Here is an 18,844-nt window from a genome sequence, read left to right as displayed (position 1 = left end):
TGGAAATCAGGGCTGCTGTACCGATACTGTTGCTTAGTGACAAGCATGGTGAGAATTATTTGTGTTTGTCAAGGTAAAGGTCAACTGGTAGGTGGTAGAAGTGCACAGGTGTTGAAACAGATTTTACAGTAAATCAAGAGACATGTTTAATTCCACGCTTCCTCTCAACATCTGGCCGGGGAACCAAGCATATAATAACTATAATAACTATCATTTTGTTTTTGCCGTACTGTTTTATGGGGTATTTTTGGAAGGAATAATTTTATATTGTGCTTAGATGAAAATAATTTCTTCTGCACTTGGCTAGCTTATCTCAGGAGAAGTAAACTACCATATGTGTGATTCTTGTCTTTCTGTTAAGCTAAGCTGGTGGTTCCAACCCTAAATTCCCCATTAAACAAGTCAATTAACTATTTGTTAATGCAAATATATCAAATCAGGCATGTGGACATGGTCATAATGATGTACTGAAGTTTAAAAGAAATATCAGAATGGAGGAGAAAGGTGATTTAGGGGACTTTTAACCTGGCATGGTGGTTGGTGTCAGAGGTTGTTTTACTGGGATTTTCCCACACAACACAACAATCTCTAAGGTTACAGAGAATGGGCTGGAAAACAGAAAATATCCAGTGAGCAGCAGTTCTCTGGGTGATATTGCTGTGTTGATGCCAGAGGTCAAAGGAGAATGACCAGCCTGCTTTGAGCTGATACTGATGTACTGATCGGTACTGAAAGTACCTCAAAAAACCACTCTTTAAAACCAGGGCATGAAGAAGAGCATCTCTGAATGCACAACATGCTGAACCTTGTAGCAGAGGGGCTACAGCAGCTGAAGACCACACCAAGTGCCACTCTACATTGTAAATACCCTGACTATACTCACTGATTAACTTAGCAAAGCTAAGACATCTGTTTAGCTTTTGCTAAGCTAACACATACTATACTTTGGGTCTTTCTAAGCAACTAGTTCAACCTTCATATGGAGAATTTAATAATTCTACATATATTAAAGTACTAAATCACATATGCACTGTATACACTTCAACAAAGGTTTGTATTATTAGGCTTTTATTTTCAGACGGTACTGAGCAGTGCTGAGTTTGCAGCACTAATAAGCAGAGACCCTGGACGGTGTAAGTACCCTGATTTCCCATGATATATCCAAGAACGTTAATTATAGTTAGAAAATGAAATGAAATTTTACACTTGAACTGCTACTCAAAAGGGTGCTGTATGCCCTTACACCGGGGGACTGAAACTTCTTCTGGTTTCAAACTTCGGCAGCACGGTCTTTAAGTCTGCAATCTGTGCTGCGTCTTCTCACAAATCCATGAAGTCATGTTCTGCAGCCACAATTTTTTTTTATCAACCCTGAATCTCAGTGGTGAAACATTGTGCCAAAAGCTCCATTTTATGTATTACAGACGGCCCTTAAGGGAATACTCCTGTGTGATTAATTTCCATTTCAAAGCTAAAAGCTCATGGAATGATGTCAGCGAGTGGGTTTGAAGTGGTGCAAACTCAAATGGGAACAAAAAAAATGAAATAAATAATAATGCTCAGAGGGAGACAGCATCTCACAGCGTGTATACTCCTCACGTCTGAGCCTGCACACACACACACACACCTTCCGGTCACGGTTTTGATTTCTTGCCTTGTTACCTCATTTGACTATCGTATGAAAGCAGGTTTCTAACTGCATGCGGTGAGCCACTCACTATTCCATCTTCTCATCTTTATTATACCACCTACGCAGTGTCGCCACCTGCCAACCCCCCTCCCCCTCCACCTCCACAGTCCCCTTAAATCCTGTAGGCTCTAATTGGCCCGGTGTCCTTCACGACAGAGAGTGGTGCTGAGAGCTGGACGGAGCATGCTAGCAGGCTAATAGAGACATCTCGAAATGCCAGGTCACTGACTGGGCCGCTAACTCTCCTCCCAGCCTTGTCACGCTGCTTATGGTTAACCTTTTCTTTACATAGCATTTGTCGACAACAAGAATTTTTCTAGTCATACGTGTGGTCCGTGAAAGGGGTGCATCGGGGCAGGATACCAAACACAGATGCTATGTGGTTTTTGCAATACAGACACGAGCAAGAACGACAAATATAAGTTTGACAAATAAAAAGAGTGAACTATCTCTTCGCTTTTATTGATTCAAAACCATTCATTTAATTAAATCAATCCATGTTTTTGACACTAGTTTTCAATCTGTAATTGAATTACAGCTAAGGGAATTCAGTGTATTTATACTGTGTCTTCTTGTTACCCTTATCTGAATTCCCCTGTGATGACAGCAAAGCAAAGAAACCCATTCTTAAGGATTAAGCATTTCCTCTTCACAGCTACAATTACTTCTTGCCTGCAATTTTTTTAACCACACTCGACTGTGACCACAGTCACAGCACAAATACATTATACTCAGCGTGCATTAACTTAGAAGAGCTCTTTTCTTCTTTCAACATATTTACTATGTATATTTGATTTTTTTTAAGGTTTTATAATCCTCTTCACAAAATCGGTGTAGTACTGTCTTGAGTAATCCCTCATTTCTTGCTGCAATCACTACTTATTACAATTGTACAAGCTTGAAAGTCAATATTTGGTATGGCCACCTTTATTCTTCATCACAGTCTAAACTCGCTTTCTTTAAGCAGTCTTCAGGAATAGTTCTCCAGGCTTCTTGAAGGACATTCAAAGCGTTGGCTGCCTTTTGCTCTGTTCTCTGTTAAGATGATCCCACAGTTCTTTAATAATGTTTAGGTCTGCGCTCTAAGGAGGCCAATACATCAATGATAATGTTCCATTGTTTGTTTTAATGTCAATCAGTTGACACTGATTTTCAATGAATTTCTAGTTTAATTCAAATTCAAATTCAAATTCAAATTTTATTTGTCACGTACACAGTCATACACAGTACGATATGTAGTGAAATGCTTGGACAACTGCTCGTGACCTAAAGAGAACAAAAAAGGAAAAGGCTATGAATAAGATAGGAAATAAATATGAAAAATTAAAAAGGGTAAATTTAACTAGGAAGGAATAAAATATAAATTAAGGTTAAAAATGAAATAACTGTACAACACAAATTAGAATGAAGGGTAAATTTAACTGGAAAGAATAAGATAAAGATAAATATATAAATTAAAGTTGAAAATAAAATAACTGTACAACAAAATACACAATACACAATATAGAACTATATAAGAATGTATGAAGAAATCTAAATATAAATAAATATATACACAATAACAGCAGCTGTACAAGTATTAACCGGAAATGAAGAATATAGTGACCAGTGTTGTGCAAAACCAAAGTCCAGAAAGTCCAGTGTGTGTGTAAGAACCATATGTGTGGGTCAGTACTGTGTGGTGGTGTGATTGAGAGACCGTATCGCCTGCGGGAAGAAGCTCCTCCTCAGTCTCTCTGTGTTGGTCTTCAGGGAGCGGAATCGCTTTCCTGACCTCAACAGAGAGAACAGTCTGTTGTTGGGATGGCTGAGGTCCTTCACGATCTTCCTGGCCTTGGTCCAGCACCGCCTGCTGTAGATTGAGTGCAGGTCAGGGAGCTCGGAGCGGATGGTGCGCTCAGCTGACCGCACAACCCTCTGTAGAGCTCGTCTGTCCTGCATGGTGCTGTTCCCGAACCAGGTTAAGATGTTTCCCGCCAGGATGCTCTCTATGGTGCACGAGTAAAAGTTCCTGAGCACCTTGGAGGGCAGTTGGAAGTCTCTCAAGCGTCTGAGGTGGTAGAGACGCTGACGGGCCTTTTTCACCACGGTGTTGATGTGACAGGACCATGACAGGTCCTGCGTGATGTGAACTCCGAGGTATTTGAAGCTGTCCACTCTCTCCACTGGGCACTCGTTGATGACGGGGGTCTGGTAGTTCCTCTCCTGCTTAGTGCTGAAGTCCACTATCAGCTCCTTTGTCTTACTGACGTTTAGAAGGAGGTTGTTCCTCTGGCACCAGTTCTCCAGATTCCTAATCTCCTTCAGGTAGGCCGTCTCGTTGTTATCAGAGATCAGGCCCACCACGACGGTGTCGTCAGCAAACTTGATGATGGTGGTGGAGCTGGTAGTGGCCACACAGTCATATGTGTACAAAGAGTACAGCAGGGGGCTCAGAACACACCCCTGGGGGGCTCCAGTGCTGAGAGTGGTGGAGGCTGAGACATGTCCGCCCATCCTTACTGCCTGTGGTCTGCCAGTTAGGAAGTTGGAGATCCACTGACACATAGATGAGCTGAGTCCCAGATGCTCCAGCTTGGTGGTGAGTGTGGAGGGAATTATGGTGTTAAATGCAGAGCTGTAGTCTATGAAGAGCATTTTAACATAATTCCCCCTTCTAGTGTCCAAGTGAGTGAGTGATGTGTGGAGGAGATGAGAGATGGCATCGTCTGTGGAACGATTTGGACGGTAAGCGAACTGTAGTGGGTCCAGTGTGTCTGGTAGTGAAGAAATGATGAAGTCTCTGACCAGGCGTTCAAAGCACTTCATCACTACTGAGGTGAGGGCTACAGGGCGATAGTCATTGAGAGAAGCAGGGTGGGGTTTCTTCGGGACAGGAACAATGATGGACTCTTTGAAGCATGTGGGGATCACCGACTGAGATAAAGAGATGTTGAATATCTCAGTGAACACAGGAGCTAGCTTGTATGCGCAGTCTCTTAGGATACGACCTGGGATGCCGTCTGGTCCTGCTGCTTTCCTGGTGTTCACTCTCTTGAAGGCTCTCCTTACTTCATGCTCGGAGATGACGAGCACGTTTCCGGTGCTGGCAGTATCTTCCTGTCTGCAGCCGTTAGCGCCGCTAACACTAGCATTGTTGGAGACCTTAGCTGCAGCCTCGAAGCGAGCATAGAAAGTGTTCAGCTCGTCTGCCAGAGTCACGGCCGCGTTCGTCATACCGGTTGTTGGTGCTTTATAGTCCGTTATTATCCTTAGTCCCCGCCACAGGCTCCTAGAGTCACTGTTGGAGTTGTGACTCTAGTTTCCTCCCGTAGCGCTGCTTCGCCTCTTTCACCGCCCTCCGCACGTTATATGATGCGGCTTTGTACGGGTCCATGTCCCCCGTCATGAGTCCCGTGTTGTAGGCAGCGGTGCGGGATCTCAGAGCGTCGCGGATGGTTTTATCCACCCACGGCTTCTGGTTGGGAAACGTTGTGATAGTCTTTGTCTCCACGGTATCATCCGCTAGTTTCCCGATGAATCCCACAACCGCTTCCGTAAACACGTTGACGTCATCGTCGGAGCTGTTTCTGAACATGCCCCAGTCTGCGTCATCGAGTGCGTCCTGTAACGCGGCCACCGATTGATCCGTCCAGCGCGCGACCTTCCTCTGAACCGGAACTTCCTGTTTCAGCCTTTGTTTGTATTTTGGCATGAGGAAGATGGCGGCGTGATCAGATTTGCCAAACGGGGGGCGGGATTGTGCCTTGTAGCCGTCCTTGACCGTAGTGTAGCAGTGGTCCAGTGTCCTTTCACCCCTGGTGGGGCAGGTGATGTGTTGATAAAAGTTCGGCGCTGCGCGTTTGAGGTTGGCGCTATTAAAGTCCCCCGTCACAATAAGCGCAGCGTCCCGGTGTTGTGTCTGGTGCTGTGTGAGTGCCTCATGCAGCTCGCATAAGGCGGTGACCGTGTCCGCTTGTGGTGGAATATAAACGGCACTTACAATGACCGATGTAAATTCCCGAGGTAGATAAAAGGACGACACATGATGGACAGTAGTTCCAGATTTGGTGTGCAGGAGCGTGTGAGAGGAACAACGTTCGCACTGTTGTCACAGTTTCCCTTCTTAAGAGAAGGGAGAACTTCTTGTCAGAAACTTTTCCATTCATACAGTTTCTGATAAGGTTTCAGTGAGCAGTGGATGGATCATCTGAAGTATCAAATGCATCTTTCAGATTGTGTGTCAGGTTTCTGCAGTTTCCTTTTTTTTTTTAAGGACACACTGCACACCATACTGAGATATGTCAGGTTTTTAGGTAATAGCTCTTTGGGAATCACCTTGCTGGTGAAACTGCTTTAAACTGTTTTATCTTTGGTACTTTTCATGGGTTCAACTAAAGAAATGGATTGTTTTTAATGTGTTTTTGTGACAGGCTGTTTAGCAAGTACCTAAAGATACAATTGGTTCTGCAGTTGTCTGTTATGTGTAGACAAACCACTGGTTTAGCTCCTGAGTTAGCTTCCTTTGCCAAGCTTGAATGATTCCTAGGTCAAGTTGCAACAAAGAAACAACACAAACATTCCTCTGAAAATGGTCAGGTATAAGGACTGGACTGTAAGTGAGTGGAAAAGCAGCCAGTGTCCAAAGAAAGCCTGGAGAACTATTGCACAAGACCATTTTTTTTTTAAATTACAAGAAAGTCTGGCTCCTTGGAAGCATAATATAAAGAAATAAAGGTTGGCTCATGACTTTTGCACATCCCGTGCTCTATCTTTATATTGATCTGAGATGTTTAATCAAATCAAATCAAATCAAATCACTTTTATTGTCACATCACATGTGCAGGTACATTGGTACAGCACATGTGAGTGAAATTCTTGTGTGCGAGCTTCACAAGCAACAGAGTTGTGCAAAATACAATAATGTAAACAAGCAAAATACAAGAATGGCTACATCTGAAACTAATAAATATATGTACAATATATAATAGTATATGCATTTCTGGATGTGTATACTAAATATTTTTCTACGTGTGTGTGTGTGTGTGTGTGTGTGTACACATATTTTACAAATTAAATAGAGTAAACAATAAATAAAATATATAAAATAAAATATACAGAGTTGAGACATGTGCAAAACAGTGGCATTACTGTACAGTATGGAGTGCATAATGTTAAAGTTCCAGTAGTGAAGCTGAGGTGTCTATGAAGTGTTCAGCAGTCTGATGGCCTGATGGAAAAAGCTGTCTCTCAGTCTGCTGGTACGGGACCGGATGCTGCAGAACCTCCTTCCTGATGGAAGTAGTCTGAACAGTTTATGGCTGGGGTGACTGGAGTCCTTGATGATCCTCCCCGCTTTCCTCAGGCACCGCTTCCTGTAGATGTCTTGGAGGGAGGGAAGCTCACCTCCAATTATCCGTTCAGAGCACCGCACTACTCGCTGGAGAGCTTTGCAGTTGTAGGCGGTGCTGTTGCCATACCAGGTGGTGATGCATCCAGTGAGGATGCTCTCAATGGCACAGTGATAGAAGGTCCTGAGGATGCGGGGGCTCATGCTGAATCTTTTCAGTCTCCTGAGAAAGAAGAGGCGCTGCTGCGCCTTCTTCACTGTTTTGTTTATGTGTACTGACCACGTAAGATCCTCAGCCAGATGTACACCAAGGAACCGGAAGCTGCTCACTCTCTCCACAGCAGCGCCGTTGATGGTGATGGGGGTGTGTACTTCTCTGCACCTCCGGAAGTCCACTATCAACTCCTTTGTCTTTGCGACGTTGAGGGTGAGATGGTTGTCTTGACACCAGTGGGTCAGGGCGCTGACCTCCTCACTGTAAGCCGTCTCATCACCATTGGTGATAAGACCCACCACTGTAGTGTCGTCCGCAAACTTCACAATGATGTTGGAGCTGTTAGTGGCTGTGCAGTCGTAGGTGTAGAGTGAGTACAGGAGAGGGCTCAGTACACACCCCTGTGGAGCACCAGTGTTCAGTGTGACGGGGGATGAGGTGATGCTGCCCAGTCTGACCACCTGGCGTCTGTCAGACAGGAAGCTAAGGATCCAGCTGCAGAGGGAGCTGCTCAGTCCTAGATCCTGCAGTTTCCTGTCCAGCTTCGAGGGAACGATGGTATTGAATGCTGAGCTGTAATCTACAAACAGCATTCTCATATACGTGTCTCTCTTCTCCAGGTGTGACAGGGCAGTGTGTAGTGTCAGGGCTATGGCATCATCAGTGGACCTGTTGTGGCGGTATGCGAACTGTAGAGGGTCCAGTGAGTCGGGTAGTGCAGAGCAGATGAAGTCCCTGACCAGCTTCTCGAAGCATTTGCTTACGATGGGGGTCAGGGCTACAGGTCGCCAGTCGTTCAGTGAGGAGATGGTGGAGGATTTGGGTACAGGGACGATGGTGGCCATTTTGAAGCAGGCTGGGACTACAGACAGAGAGAGGGAAAGGTTGAAGATGTGTGTGAACACTCCAGCCAGCTGAGCTGCGCATGACTTGAGGACGCGGCCGGGAATCCCGTCCGGACCAGTAGCTTTGCGTGCGTTCACCTTCCTGAAGCACTTCCGCACATCCTCCTCAGACACAGTGTGCGCACTGACGTCATCCGCGGTGCGCACACTGTCCGGTCTCATGGTGTTCGCTGTGTCGAATCTAGCGTAGAATACGTTTAGATCCTCACACAGAGAGGCCGTGGTCTGCGGTGTGCTGGTTTTCCCTCTAAAGTCTGTGATCGTGTTTAGTCCCTGCCACATACTCCGAGGGTTGTCAAACTGTTGCTCCACCCTGTCCCTGTACTCACGTTTGGCTGCTTTGATCGTCTTCCGGAGTTGGTAATGTGCGTGTTTGTAGTCCGATGTGTTCGCGGAGGCAAAGGCGGTGCTCCGTGCCGCCAGTGCCGCGCGAACATCTCCGTTAATCCAGGGTTTTTGATTTGGGAAGGATTTAACTGTTCTGGATGGATTAAACTGTTGCTACGTTCTACTACGTTCTACTAACTTGATGGTTTCCACTGTTTCACACGTTATCTTTTAATAGTCTCGGCGGCCGTGTATTGATGATGAGGATTGATTATTCATTTAAGAAGGGTGAGCACTTTGCTCTGGATTTCGATTGACCTTCACCGCTTGAAGATCAGTGCATAATCTTGAACAAAAGTACAGCATTGGTGTAATGTTCTGCCCTTGTTAGTCCATCAAACAAGGAAACTGTGACCTTTTCTCAGGCCTGTGATTAAGCAAAGATCAACCATGCTGCAATTTTGGCAACATCACAGACAATATGAGCCATCTGAGGCTGTAATCCACCCAGCTGACAGTATTTTACGTGCCAATTATAAACTGATTTAACTGCACGACATCAACCCACTGGTTAACTGGCCACTTCATTATGTACACTCGTTCAACTGCTCATTAAAGCAAATATCTAATTAGCCAAACATGAGCCACAAACTAAAAATATTTAGGCATGTAGACATGGTCACGAGGGTGTGCTGACTGGTGACTTTGAATGTGACATGTGTTAGTGGCAGACAGGCTGCTTGAGTAGAAACTGCTCATCTGCTAAGACATTCAAAACATTCATGTCTAGGTTTTAAAGGGAGAGTGCCAAAAAAGAAAATACCCACTGAGTGAAAATTTAGGAGCAAAATAAATTGCAGATGGGCGAGAGCAGAGAAGCGTGGTCAGACTTGTTTTGAGGTAATAGATCAGTAAAAAAAAGTCAACTCTTTACCAGCAAGGTATGACAAAAGAGCATCTTAGTATATCAAACCTAGAAGCAAGATGGATCCATCCTGTCCTGTAGCAATTTAGGGTGCTGGCACAGAAAGCAGTATTTCCAGGCACCTTGTGGGCACCCTTGTACCAGCCGTGAGGCATTAATATGCCAAAGCTTCCTGTGTATCAGTGTTGACCATATCTATCCCCTTTTCAGAAGGATACCATCTCACAAAGCTCATATCGTACACCGATCAGCCATAACATTATGATCACTGGCAATAACACTGATTATCTCTTCATCGTGGCACCTGTTAGTGGGTGGAATAAATCAGGGAGCAAATGAACATTCTGTCCTCAAAGTTGATGTGATGAAGAAATGGGCAAGCGCATCTAAATACGGTCATTTCTAGCTCCAAAAACCCAATACGGTGGTGGCCAAATAGCTTTGAGTTTAAGGGGTTTCCTTAACCTATATGTGATGGTATATTACCTAAATCTATCTTTTATATACAGTCTATAAGTAGAATAGCGGATTTGCATGATGGCAGTGCTGCCCATAAATCTACAGCATTAGGACAGTTATTAAGCTAGAAAAGGGGTTTCTATTCAACAAAAGCAAGGTGTATGTGTATGTGTAGGTATATGTAATAAAGTGACCCTGCAGCTAAAGTAAACGGATCCCATCTTACTCCTGTAATGTTGTAAATGTAGCAGCAAATCTATCAAATTTCCAATCACAGGTGAAAAATAGGCCTAAAGCAGAAGCGATACCATCAGCTACACTTTAGCAATGGCACGAAATGTCTGCTTTGTTTTTTATGGCTGATCCAAAGTGAATCAATAAAAATGATTCTGGACGAGTTCCATATGTCAGTGCCGTCAAGCTAAAACAACACTTTTCACCATGGGTCCAGGTTCATCATTTAAACATGCTGGAAATCCAGCTTCCCCCAGTGAACCTTTCTTTCTCTCCCTGTATAACTGCATTGCTGTCAATCATGGCTGAACATTTATGATTGACAGTATTAGACGCCTACTTATTATAGGCATATAATAAAAAGAAAATCTCATTTTCTGCAAGGTGAAACTTTAAAAGTGCGACAGTTCCTAAAGCTCCATTGTTTACCTCACATGACTTGTCAAAACTAAAGGAAGAAGAGTTGCGTCTAGGCTTCATTTTTGGATGGTCAACCAGTCTCGGCTGATGCTGATATCAGAGTAAACAGACTTCTGTTTTCATTAATGAGCCAAAAACATGGTGGTCACTCAAATGGAAAAGGAGGCTATTCAGTTAGAGTTTCCATCTGTTGTGCTGCTGCTGCTGCACTTTTGTTTAACTGATGGAGCAGTTCCTGAACTGCGCATATACAGTACATGCTGATAAAGAATGCATAGCTACCTGCATTATTAAACAGCCACATAAGGCATTCATGAATATCAAATGCTCAATATGAATATTTAGATGGTAGCTTGGTAGTGAACGGTTCCCTTCATTGTTTGGTGTGTTGATGGGTGGTCACAGAGTTGTGGCAAATTGAGTTTAAATAGGTGTTTACCAGTTCAGCCGAGGGGTCCTGTGCTGCTTTTGAAGAGATCAGAAGTGACTCATGAATATATTAGTCACTTCTGACTAAGTGATAGCGGCAGATTATTTCTGTCGCTATAACCGGTTTAATAACGGTCATATGTGCATATTTTTCTTAGATTTGTATCTTTTTTTGCCCAATCTGGACACAATTTTTATTATATGCTATTTGGATTGGAAAGCTCAAATTTCATGAGCTCTCACTGTTTTGGGGACGCCTCCGGCTCATGCTTGGTGGTGTGCAATAACCTAACTGTCTTCTGTTTTCCATTTTGCCTTTGCAGAGGTCTCAATATGGCCTGACTGAAAGTAGGCAATGTGAGATCACTAATTGGTTTCCGGACTCTACATTTTTATACCTTAACATTTTTGTTTTGGCTGCTGTACCACAGGGTAGAGTGGCTGCTTATCAACTAATGCTAGCAGGCTTGGTTAGCAAACTGCATCCATAAATTGCACTGGTGCCAAGTGCAAACACAGAAACCTGCTATTTAGTGCCAACTACCAAACTAAAACAAAAACGAAAAACTGGAGAGCAGAATATTCTGGAGAATAGAATATTTTAACAAAAGCTGTTTGAAAAAAGAATATTTCAAACAGCTGGCAGCACATCTGGTGGCTAGAATTGTTGCCTCACAGTAAGAAGGTTCTGGTTTGAATCCACCTCTGTGTGGAGTTTGCATGTTCTGCCTTCATGGGTTCTCCCTGGATACTCCCACAGTCCAAAAACATGCACGGAGTTAGGTTAGCTGGTGATTCTAAAGTGACCACAGATGTACATATGAGTGTGAATTATAGTCTCTCTGTGTTAGCCATGCGGCAGACTGGTGAACCCTGCCTCTTGACCTAGCCGGGATAGGCTCCATCCTATGGTGAATTGGATAAGCAGATGAAAATGAATGGATGTTCCAAAAAGGCACAAACACAGTTGAGAGGTCGAGCTCTATGATGGGAATTAACAGAACGGAGGCTGGAGATAGCAAGCAGAGTCTATTAAAGCAGCCACAGCCTTAAATATAAGCTTTAACAGTGTCCAGCCTGGTGAATTGTGAAAAACAACCACCCCCATACAACCAGCAAATTAGCTATAGAAACCAAAACTGTTATTCATACAAGACTGTACGCATGCTAATCTAAAGGCTATAGTTGGGTATTTTGACGTGAGAGTGTCTGGGAACTGACTCGCTTTTGAAACCAGCCTTGAGTGGCCACAGATGAACTGTCATTTTGGCCACTCTGGCTTCATTTAGCTGCCCTGGAAGTTGTTGCCTGGTCTAGTATGTGAGAGTGTGCAAAACCTCATGGTGTTCACCTGTCGAGAGGGGAGAGAAAAGGTAGGAGGGAGTGTTAAGAAAAATCCCTTACAATAAACTTGTCTCTGGAAATGGCTGCCCCTCCCTGTTCTGGTAGGTTCCTCCTGTTAAAGGAAGTCTTTCCTCCCTACTGTTGCCAAGGTGTCGTCTGATTGTTGCTGTCTTTTTCTCTATTATTATTGTAGGGTCTTTAACTTACAATATAAAGCCCCTTAAGGCGACTGTTGTTATTTGACAATATATACAAATAAAATGGAAGTGGATATACAGATAATAAGATAATAAATATCTGTATTTTACAGTTTACACCTTCATTTCCCAAAATATTCCCCATTCATAAAATTGAAGCTCTGAAGTTCTTACTTGACTTCGCTCTCCTGAATCCTCTCCTCATCCAGGTCTTCGATAAACTTCTCCCCCTTCATCCAATAGATGAGTGGACTGACGTCTCCGCTGTATCCAAAGAACGCTCTGCACGTCAAGTTAACCGGACTTCCTGTGGGAGACGAGAGAAGGAGTCACCTGATAAAAATGTTACAAATGTTAGCCCTGAGATACTGATGACTGTCGAAGGGTCTGCCCTAGACAGTGTCCTCTAAATAAGTAAATAAGTACATAAATAAATAAAAATAAGAGATCAGAGTGTTCCTTTCCAAATATGGTGGATAGAAATAGCCACAAGATATGATATCTGATGCCTGACTTACAGAACCTATTCTCTCCTTTTCACCCTCCGAAACACTCCACGACAGCCTTGCTATCCCATCAGTTCCTAAACTGTTCCTCACTCTCCTGAGGTGCCATCTTAAACCACACTCAACCGTTTTTAAATTCCCCGACACCCTCTTAAACTTATAAACGCGCTCTTGAACCCTCTTTCATGCCAACTTTGTAACACCACTGTACCTTCACAAAAGCTCTTTACCCTCCTCCAAAGCTCCCTTCTCTGTCAGATCCCACTTTTACATTTACATCGCTGTATTTTGCAGGAAGTATTTTGGAAATGTTTAAACACCACAGTGCGGTACGGCTGTTAAGGAGGAGGTGGCTTGTGCTGGTAATGAATGCAAAACTCACAATTCAAACCGCACAGCCTAAGCAGGAGTTCAAATTGCACATTATCGACTCAATTATACTTGTATTGCTGCGATAAGAGGATATGCCCTTATGGGTCTGTGGAAGCAGACTGTGCCTAAGTCAGCCTTCATTCATACTTCATACAACTAAGATGCAGCTTTCGGTGTGAATCAGAAAATAAAAGGTGTTTATTCTCTCTGGCAAAAATCCGTGCTACAGCGCAGTGGCTTGATTGCACCCAAATTCCTTTTTAAGTGCTCAGCAGTGCACGGTAATGGTGGTTGTTTCATAACCATTATCACCATTTGGGTGCAAGCAACTTCCAAGAAGTGAAAACCTGTGAATTACTGCCAGACAACCTAACCTATCAAGACTGGAAGAGGTTGGCCCTGTTAGATACCATGGTCAAAAAAACAAAAACAAACTTGTGCTTTAAAAGATGCCAAAAATCAACTTTGAAAGAGCAAAAGCACCGACTGACAGAACGAATGTTTAAAGGGGCCTGCACATAAGTTTAGAGATAAAGCTTTACATACAAATTAATGCATGAAATGGAAGTGGCCTTACTTTTATCACCTAGGAACAATAATCTCATTATGAGGGCTGTCAGTGAGCCCGCTGTCATTCCAAGGGCATCAGATGCTTAGCCAAAGCTGCTGGCATCTCAAAGAAGTGGTGATAACACTGAAACCTGCCTCACTTCCAGCTCCATATGAATGCTTGGATGAGACACCTTGTCATTACACTGAAACGCATTGGGTACTCTTAAGCATCTTCTTTCCAGTATGCAATCTTATCGATAAAAAGGGTATTTTTGACCACAGAGGACCACAAGCCATTTCACTCCTACTGCTGGTTGCAAGATAAATGGAGCAGGGTTGTGTCACGAAGGCCTGAGTTAACACTGACCACCATTGGTGGTGTTGATTAGCTGGGTGCTGCGGGGGTCATCTTAGGGGGTCATTGTATTGTTGGGGTTTCCTTCTTATTGTTGTAGGGTCTTTTTATTACAATATACTCTTCTTGTGATTTGGTGCTACATTAAAAAAAACCTCTTTCTTACATGGGTATTCTAACATAACGGCTTAGAGCTTAAGGAGTTAAATATCTTAAAATGCTGACCAACTGGGAAATGAAATAAATCCATATCCATAAGAACCAAAGCTGTAGAAAGCACAAATATTGAAGCACATGTAAAAGTTTAACAAGGCTGAAAACAGGAAGAGAAAAAGCTTCCAACACCTCAGGTAATTTTTCTGTACAAACAGGCAGCGTGATATACAGATCGACTTCCTGGGATGATCAGGGTCACGCACAGAAGACCCATATCAAGCCCCGTCTTTCACATCAGCAGGAGTTCCTCTCTCTGCATCGCTTCATTTTCTACATCCTCTGTGACTGGAAGCAGATAAACCACTTTAAAACCCGTTTTCTCTTCTCTGCTCGGGATTAGAGACCTCTCACTCTTCTTTCACGCTAATCATATGTATGCCGCAACCGACGGCATATCCGTGAATCAGTGCCCTGTGCTGCCGGGGGGGGGGGAGAAGAACCACCTCATCAAAGTTGGAGAATGACTCTAATGCATAAAAAAGTGGCAGCTGATCAAGGAGGCTCCACCAGTTGTGTGTCCAGGAAGGCAAAAAGGTGATTCAGCATCTCTTCATTAGCTCTCCGTGCTCATTGGCCTGTGGCGAGTACTCAGAAGTCTGTGAGATGGGAGATAACTGTGGCGTATAATTGGGTACTTGCTAGTTCAAAGATAAAGGGATTTTATTTTACCGAGGCCTGCTCTAATTTGGCCCTCTAGTGCAGTCTAGTGCACTGAGATGATAGCTAAAGCGTTAACAGGGAAAATCTGGCTTGGAGATGCAGAAAAGGCCCTGAATTTGAGGTGTGTGTGTGTGTGCGTGTGTGGAGGCTGGGAGGAGGCAGTTTTGCATTTTGTCTCACGGCTCAAAAAAAAGAAAAAAAAAAAAAAGAAAAGTTGTCCACAGCTGAAAGATAAGGCTTGTGTGTGCGTGTGTGTGAGAGAGAGTGCGAAAATGAAAGAGACAGAGAAAATGAGTTTTGGGGATGGTGGGATCTGTCCTGGACCACACAGACACACACACGCACACACTTACAGACACACACACGCACACACTTTCAGACACATTGCAACACTTCTCAATTCCACTAGGGGTCTCTGTGGTGTTACAAAGGAGGCGGGCTGGTGTGTGCAGTAGCAGCAAATAAAACAACAAAAACAAGAAAAAAAAGACCCTAAACACACCATTTTGACAGGTGCAGAGAACAGTAAAAGGAAACACGGTTCCTCTCTTTCTTTTTTTTGCCACCTTTGATGTCAAGAGGCTTCACCCATAGATTCAAACAGCATATTGTGTTGTAGCGTCGACAGCTAGACTGCTGTGCAGACACCAGTCACAGTGTCATTCTCTAAGACTCACTCCAAGGGAGCTCCTCGTGCATATGGCTGCGTGTTATTCCCTTAACGATGCCGTGCTAATTTGTGCCGGTGTAGTTGCGAGCAGCTAAAGGCTGCAGAGAAGGAAGTAATGTGCTCAGTCTGGGAAATGCACAAATGGCCATGCAGGGATTTAAGCTTACTGATTTTAACATTCAAATCCCAACCTCTGGTCTTGGTCAGGGGGGTAAAGTGAGTCTTAATGCGATTGTCTCTCCTCTCTTATCTCTCTGAGCCTCCAGAGCATCTCTCTCAGTCGCTGTGGCTGCAGGACGGAGACGTCAGCAAAGATTCCCGTGGCAAAGGAGACAGACTTGAAGCTGTGGAAGCGTGAGTCGCCAAAGAAGAATACAGGGAAAAGGAGCGGGGATGTATGCATTTCTACATCTCTGACATTAAAGAAAGTGGAAATATGAGGAAAAAAGACAGCTAGAAAAAGTTTGAAAGAGGAATCCCACACATGGGAGAACTGAAAGACTTCCTACACTGAGTGAATAGAGCATTGTACTGCCCTTGTGTGCTGACGATTACACATCACTACATCTGCATGCAGTGCGTGCACCATCCATGTCGACTTAATCTACCAGCGTTTCCCATTCAGATCCTAACAATCAAGCTCTTGAGTAGGGAAGCCTTTGTTTTCTTTATTCCTTCGCTTTTAACAGCCTTGAATAAATTGCAGCTAGCGGTAAAATACTTCAGAGGGAAGAGGCTAAGCTTTTCAGTACTCGTGATCTGAACAGCACTGAAGACGCGTACGGCATACAGAAGGTTTAATGTTTGTGGCGAGATGAAAAGCCATTTGGAAGCTTGCAATTTAAGACAACATTATACATAAACAGCAAATTTTCAAATTACTGCTAATACACACAGGTTTTAGATCTTGGCAAAATTGCTTTAATGCAATATTTATGTTAACAGAAATCAGCTGCAGTAGGAAAGACTGCTTCAAGATTTGAAGCTAATTCATGAATTCTGAGTGGCAACAATAACAACAACTTCTTGCAAAGTGTGCTCAGCAGGTTGATGGTCGTAAAGTGGGGCCTTCCTGTGCAGAGTTTACATGTGCCCTCTGTGCCTGAGTGGGCACTCCCACAGTCCAAAGACATGCATGTTAGGCAAACTGCTGACTCTAAACTGGCCATGGACGTGAGTTAGAAAAACGTGCTTGAAGTGAAAACACAAAAGTGCTGCTCGAATGTAAAATATGACTCAGAAGTTAAGCCTAAGACAGACTAGAAAAGCACTAAATGACTGGAAGCACATAACATCACCAACAACATCTTTGCAAAATGTCAGGGTGTTATTTTGACTTTAGTGGAAATTTCTTTTCTCCCCAGTTTCTCTGGTTGCTGACTTGTTCTCTCTGCTCTGATGAATTCACCTTCAATGCAACTCAACATAAAATAACTTGAAGATTGCCCCGCGGAGGAGAAGGATAGAAGGACAGTTATCTTGACTGAGAAAAAGGCCAGAAATTGAATAAGCTGATAATTGATGGTTTAATGGGGTTTTCCCAGATTCAGCAGGCCTATGTTCATGAGAATGATCTTTCACCGAACTTCCACATTCTAGCATTCCCGGCATCATTTTTTTAAACACACTGGGTACCCGTTATGGTCCAGGCTAGTCTGACTTCAATAGAAGCACTATACCATGACACTGGGTAGGACTTGAGTATGTGGCTACCGAAAAAATGGAGAAGTTTGTTGTGGAGGGGAAACCATGAAAGGGACATAGTGTGTTAAACTTAGGACGCCAAGTGGTCCTGGTCAAACATCCATTTGTGGCCAGTCGGGAGTAGAAGCTCTGAAAACTTTAAGCATTGCCTTCATCATCTGCTCGAGTGCTGTGTTCAGGCAGTAAAGGGTTACAGTAGTGACAGAGGCCTGTAATTGCGGCGGCTGGGTACCCACTCACATCAGCGTTGCCAGATGTGGCGGTTTAATTGTCTCTCTGTTCAGCATTCACTTTGCTTTGCTTATTACAGCCTAAGCCTCTCCAATCATGCATTTTAAGGCAGCCATTGACTGTGCTTTATTCAGTAGTCATTTAGTTATGTTCCCCCTCGCGTATGGTCAATCTCTTGTTATTCATACTTAGCACTGCACCTCATTATCACTAAGCAGGCAAACTGCCGCTGCCGTTTCCACTAATTAATGCAGGTGAAGCAGATATCAAGAGACATAATACAATGTTTGCGCTGTTTTCCTGAACTTTATAAGCATGTTAACATGTGGCAATCGTAATAGGAAATGCTCGGTGATGTGTTGTGAAATTACAATTTTCTTGGATCGGTGTTACTTTTGGCGGGGACGAGCCGTGTCTGGAAATTAAATAAGGTAATATGGCTGAATATTACCGGGGAGTGGGAAACAAACAGGCTGGGGGTTGGGTTAATAACAAGTCCAATTCAAGCCTTGTGGAACACAGCATGACATTTGCAAAGTTCAACACCCACTCTCTGCATTGATGTTCTCATAATACAACGTACTTTAGCACAAAAGCAGCACCTATTATTGCCGCCCAGTCCAGCAGAATCATTACCAACGTTAAACCCTGCGTTGCTTATAATCTTGTGGAGAAGTCACAGTTGAATTCTCTTAATGAAAAGCTCATTAGACATTAATGAAACACTTAAAGGGTACTTCACAAAACATTAGAGAAATGCCATATTGAATGGAGGAAGTGAGGTTTTACAACAATTAGAAAAGCATCAGATGTTGACAGCAGTTGCCATGTCAACTATGAAGCAGATGCTATTTTTGCTAATGGTTATGTGAGGCATTGTGAAGTGTTTTCTTTGAGGCGTAATGGTTTTTCTTTGCTTTGCATCAGTTAGTGCTGTTGTTTCTTTCCTAAACGCCACTTAGGTTTCTGAGTTGGGATGCACCCGCTTTGCTGCTGACTCAAATACATCTCTTTAATCCAAAAGAAAAAAACCAAAACAAAGCACAGAAACATTAGTTAAAACCCACGTCTTCTTGCCCATCATGATTTTTGGTTGTCAAAATAG

General features: G+C 43.5%; 1 protein-coding gene across 2 annotated transcripts in view; it reads right to left on the bottom strand.

Moving 5' to 3' along the window:
* The window catches only part of LOC146547776 (interleukin-1 receptor accessory protein-like 1-B), a 342,110-nt gene that overhangs the window by 33,252 nt on the left and 290,014 nt on the right, over positions 1-18,844 (bottom strand). For both annotated transcript variants that reach the window (XM_085265749.1, XM_085265750.1), the window contains exon 7: positions 12,648-12,780. In XM_085265749.1, the coding sequence (XP_085121875.1) occupies positions 12,648-12,780 (133 nt within the window). The remainder of the gene's footprint in view (positions 1-12,647; positions 12,781-18,844) is intronic.

Source organism: Mchenga conophoros, linkage group LG23 (assembly GCF_057382185.1).
Source record: "Mchenga conophoros isolate Kocher_MC1m ecotype Shallow Benthic linkage group LG23, M_conophoros_male_GT1.1, whole genome shotgun sequence".
NCBI classification, from domain to species: domain Eukaryota; kingdom Metazoa; phylum Chordata; class Actinopteri; order Cichliformes; family Cichlidae; genus Mchenga; species Mchenga conophoros.
The sequence above is the reverse complement of the archived record's forward strand: the minus strand, read 5'-3'. Positions and strand labels throughout refer to the sequence as shown.